A 4829-nucleotide genomic window follows, 5' to 3' on the forward strand; every position below is an offset into this window, starting at 1 on the left:
GGGGGGAGTCCCCGGGATCCCTGGAGGGGTTGAAGAGTTGGGCTGAGCCAGCGCTGAGGGATCTGGGGGAGTTGGGAAGAGTCAGGGTGAGGTTCATGGTTGGGCTGGAGGAGCTGCAAGGGCTTTGCCAACCCAGATGACTCTGTGAAAGGTTGGCCAACAAGACCACCCTCCCCTGCCAGTGATGTAGGGCTCCCAGCTTCCTGCAGAAATCTCCCTGAAAACAGAGGGGGAGTGGAGGATGCACCTTCAAACCTGCAGCCCAAGTAACAAGTGCTACATGCTCAGAACCCAAGTGGTCTCTCAAAGCAGGTGAACAGAAGCGTGGCCTGAACGTCCTGTAACAGCAGGGCACGGGCCAGGGCAGGTCTGACAGAGGACAGGGAGTGCAGAGTTGTGTTCTGGTCCTGCTTCTGCAAGATCCAAGCCCAAGGCTGTGGAAGTAGCCTGCTGCTAGACTGGTGATGAAGGGGCAGGAGTGCTGTGATAAGAGGTTTTAATCGATTTTACTTTTTTCTGCAAAGCTCTCTAAAGCAGTGTTATTTTCCTTTGAAGAACACAGCTAGAGAAACAGGCCTGGGCAGGGACACAGCTCTTGCTCTGCCCCACATGGCTGTGTGAGGCATCCAGTGTGCTGCGGGTGAAGGGACTCCCTCTTACTGCTCTTACCATTCCCATCAGGATCAGCCTTGACTGCAGTGTACATCTCCCGGATGTTTTCGGGGGTCATCCACCTGCCATTCCCAAGCCGGGTGTGGGTCAACACCTAAAATTCATAAATGGATCAACACCAGGCACAGGTTTTCTTGTACTACAGATTCCCTGCTTGAGGCCTGGCGGGTTCTCCTCTGCAGCGCCTCGGCCAGCCAGGCGTCAGCACATCTCTGCAGAAAGAAGACTGAATCATCTGGCAGCCACACACAGTGTGTGGCTGATGAGTGCTGTTATTTCCAGTTTGGGTCACGGCAAATGACTGCTGGGACTTGGTTAACCAGTTCTGAAGTGGAGGGGGCACAGCTCTTTCTCTTGATGGGAAAGTAAAGCTATTGATGAGAAAAGTGAATGCTTTTACTTGTCCAAGATACGGACTTGGAACAAAATGCTTCCTTTCCATGTGGACTCCAGGATGCTGCATCTCTCTCTCCTGGAGAGCTCTCAGCGGGCTCTGTCCTTTAGAGAAAGGAGCCTTGCCCTGAGTTCCCCGCACTCCACAACCCCGGCTGCTCAGAGGACAGACCCCCAGCCCCACCTGAAACGGGAGCCTGGGGAGGGACATCCCTGAGCTGCCAGCGCCTGCCCTGATGCACCCTGCCACACACAGTAAGGGGGCTGAAGAGCTGTGGACAAGGTGCTCATTACCCCCCTCCGGGCTCATTAACGGGGGTGGCTTTGCGGGTGTTTCGCCCATTAGCAGAGTCAGCTCCCCACAGCTGCACAAAGCAGTGTCCACACTACGAACTCACTTCCCCAGGACACCCAGCATGAGGAAACCACCAGCACAAGGAACATTTCACCCAGCATATTCAAAACACACGTCTCCTGCCAAGAACCATCACTACCTCCCAGTAGCATGACAACTGCTGCACATTTCTCCAGAAACTTCCACGCTGAAGGCCAGCACAAGTCTTGAGACATAAAATTAAGCAAATACTGATCGGTATACGCTGGGGTTTGGCCCTACTGAAGCACATGAGAGACCATCTGAGGAGAGGAACTGCCAGAGGGTCCCCCAGCAAACCTCCCCCAGTAAGTCCCGCACTCTACCTCTTTGAGCTGCAGCTGCCCATCCTGATTGTGGTCCAGCAGATTGAAAATGTCCATCTGGCTGATCTCTATCATTTCCATGGCTTCCTCATAGTCATCCGTTGGTAGGATCTGGCTCTTCTGCAGCCCCTTCAGCTGTGCCAGATGGACAATGAGCTTGCATTCCTCCTCTGTCAGGAAGTCGGGAATTTCTGCAGCAAAAGTGTGAGCAGCAACAGAGACTGAGGAACTGTTACAGTGGGACCTCATACCGATGGCAGGCCACTCAGAATTAAAAAAAAAAAAAAAAAAAAAAAAAAAAAAAAAAAAAAAAAAAAAAAAAAAAAGGAGGGGGGGAATGGAGAAATTTAGGAACTGCCTAAGTTTGGGACATTGAAACACATCCAGCCTTCTACCATAAGAGCTCTCAAAAGAGCACAGACCACACACCTGAGCTGCTGGAGGAGGGTATTTTTACAGCAGCAGTTCCTAAATGTTTGGATCCAGGGGTCAAGCCCTTAAACTCGCTCACAGATACCACAATGGACAAAGGAGTCAACAAACATGTGCATATCACTGCATATTATCACTTCAAAGGTGACGTGTAGATCACAGTCTGGGAACCGCTGCTCTAAAGAAAGGGAGGTGAAAAATCTTTACGGCGGGCAGTGGTGAGGGCTGGGGGTTTCAGGCTTCCTTGCTCTCACATGGAGAGGGCAGCACTTTGCACAAAACCAAATGCATTTCAGAGGAACCTGGCACGGCGCTCTACTACAAAATTCAAAGAAACAAGGGGACAACTTCCAAACTTATTCCCACTCATTCTCTTGATCCTCCACTAAAAATGGACTTCAAATGCAATATTAAAGGGGAAGACATGGCGGGTGCCACGCTCCATACCCAGGTAGCATCCCAGTATCACCAGCTTTCCTTTGCAGCACGACACCAGCAGCAATCAGGCAATACCAGGATCCCAAGCAAATTTAAATGCAGAGAAACCCACCAGTGACTACGAGGCTAAGAGATTTCTAGCTGTATGGTGCACTGGGCAGGCACTTGCAAAGTGAGGTCCTGTTCCACAGCACAGTTACACTGTGGCCCAACAGGTTGAGCAGATCCTTTTAGGTGATGTCTGTCACTGCTGCAGGGATCTTGTTAACAGCTGCTGAGACTGAACAGGGAAGGAAAAACCACCAAAGCAAGACAGATTTAAGTGCTTCTGGGCCCATGGTCCTGCTCTCCAAACTGCAGCTCCTTAGAGGTGCTGCAGGTATGTGCCAAGGACACATCATACCTCAACTACAGCAGCGATCCTCAAAGGGGGGGAAAAAAAAAGTTAATTACTTCCATGACCTTAAATCAACCCTATCAGCTCAAACAGTCAATAAGCAGATGGCTTTTTGCTAAGCACAGACCAGAACTAGCCCTGTAGAAAATGAGATATTCCTGGGAAGCCCCAGAAACACAATGCAGGCGGCTGCATCTGTAACAGCCTCTGAGGAAACAATTTCCGCCACAGGCAGCGCAGGGTCCTTGTGCCAGAGGATGCTTCAGGGCCGGAGCTTCCACTGACCGGTTTGAACCTCATGGCACGACACCGAATGAACTGTGTGTGCTGGCAAGCAACGCCCCCAGTATTTCCAGTTCCACAAACCGGGCTACAATAATGATGGCTTCTGGAATCTTAATTACGTGCTGGAGGAAGGACAATCCCACTTTTCAGCGGTAGTGACAGGATTTTGTAATGAAGTAAAAATTCTGTTAACGGGAATTATGCTCTGTCACGCAGGTTGCAAGGTGAGGGGGTTTCCAGCTAAGTGCTCCGATCCTGTCTGCAAACAACCTGGCTCCACAGCTGCCAATTAGTTCCTCTCTACTCCCAGATCTCCGAAACGGTTAACTTCTGGCTGTGAGACCGTCCTATCTCCCTGCCTGCTCAACAATAGATCCAGCTAAACAAATGCCTCCTAATTGACTTTGAGCAACACTTGATTGCTTTTACAAAAAACAAAAGAGAGGAAAACATTGAGGTTTATGAAATAATGACTAATCCTGGAGCAAGAGAAAGGGGATGGGTTGGAGCACTGGTGTCAAACAGAGATTCAATCTTGGCTAAAAGAGCCCCAAGACACACGGGCCAAGTCATTCATCCCTCCCCAACTGCCCTCATTTCCACACCTGCTGATCTAAGCCAAACCCCTGCTAAAATCCAAACAATCGGGGCCGCTGGCAAACGAAAATTGGAGCATTGTCTTCCCCATGAGGGCTCTGAAAGGGCCGCACTTAATGAGGATGGATTGACAGAGAGGTGGCTCGTAGGCTATAAAAGGCATCCCACAGTCGGGAGCAGCTCAGTCCAGGCTGTGCCACCCATTTGCCTGCTCCCAGCTCACTCCGAGCATGGTCACAGCCTACCGCAGGCACCCCTCCAGGTCGGGTGGCCCATGGCTGCTGGGTCTCCTGGCACGCCTGCTGCTCTGGGGCTCTCCAGGAGTCTGGGCGAGCTACCTGAGGAGATCCTCCAGCTGCACGCCCATTCCACACCACATGGCCTTGTGCTACGATATTGGCTACTCCGAGATGAGGATTCCCAACCTGCTGGAGCACGAGACCATGCCAGAAGCGATCCAGCAGTCTTCCAGCTGGCTGCCCTTGCTGGCCAGGGAGTGCCACCCAGATGCTAGGATTTTCCTCTGCTCCCTCTTTGCACCAATCTGCTTGGACAGGTAAGATGTTTTTACAAGTTATTTCAGCTATAGCAAGTAACCCTCTCCAAGAATGCAACTGCATTTGCGTCCTGGGAGAAAACGTGTATAATGTGATCAGTGCAGTCCCCAGAAAGCCGTCCCGTCCCTCTTGGCAAGAGGCAATTGGATTACCCAGCAGGGACCTTCCCTCTGAAAGCGAAACATGAGCATTTCATCTCACAGGAACAGAAATTTTATGTTCCCTCCTCCGGACTTTCCTACTCTCCCGCCCTAGGCACCACCACCATCTCGCTCGGTCACCCTCCTCGCACACCACAGTAGCTGCTGGCACCCACCAGCTTCATCTCCCACCTCCCCTGCAGCTCCCCCCCCCTCCCC

General features: G+C 51.6%; 2 protein-coding genes across 2 annotated transcripts in view; one reads left to right on the forward strand and one right to left on the reverse strand.

Moving 5' to 3' along the window:
* P4HTM (prolyl 4-hydroxylase, transmembrane) overlaps nucleotides 1-2047 on the reverse strand; it is a 7227-nt gene extending 5180 nt beyond the window's left edge. The window contains exons 1-2 of the mRNA XM_026857138.1: nucleotides 1765-2047; nucleotides 670-766 (exon numbers count right to left, since the gene is read on the reverse strand). Of these exons, the coding sequence (XP_026712939.1) occupies nucleotides 670-766; nucleotides 1765-2013 (346 nt within the window). The 5' untranslated portion in view covers nucleotides 2014-2047. The remainder of the gene's footprint in view (nucleotides 1-669; nucleotides 767-1764) is intronic.
* A 31-nt stretch (nucleotides 2048-2078) lies between these two features.
* LOC113484674 (secreted frizzled-related protein 5-like) overlaps nucleotides 2079-4829 on the forward strand; it is a 6801-nt gene continuing 4050 nt past the window's right edge. The window contains exon 1 of the mRNA XM_026857139.1: nucleotides 2079-4469. Within this exon, the coding sequence (XP_026712940.1) occupies nucleotides 4144-4469 (326 nt within the window). The 5' untranslated portion in view covers nucleotides 2079-4143. The remainder of the gene's footprint in view (nucleotides 4470-4829) is intronic.

Source organism: Athene cunicularia, assembly GCF_003259725.1.
Source record: "Athene cunicularia isolate RWA chromosome 12 unlocalized genomic scaffold, athCun1 chr12_part1, whole genome shotgun sequence".
Classification (NCBI taxonomy): Eukaryota; Metazoa; Chordata; class Aves; order Strigiformes; family Strigidae; genus Athene; species Athene cunicularia.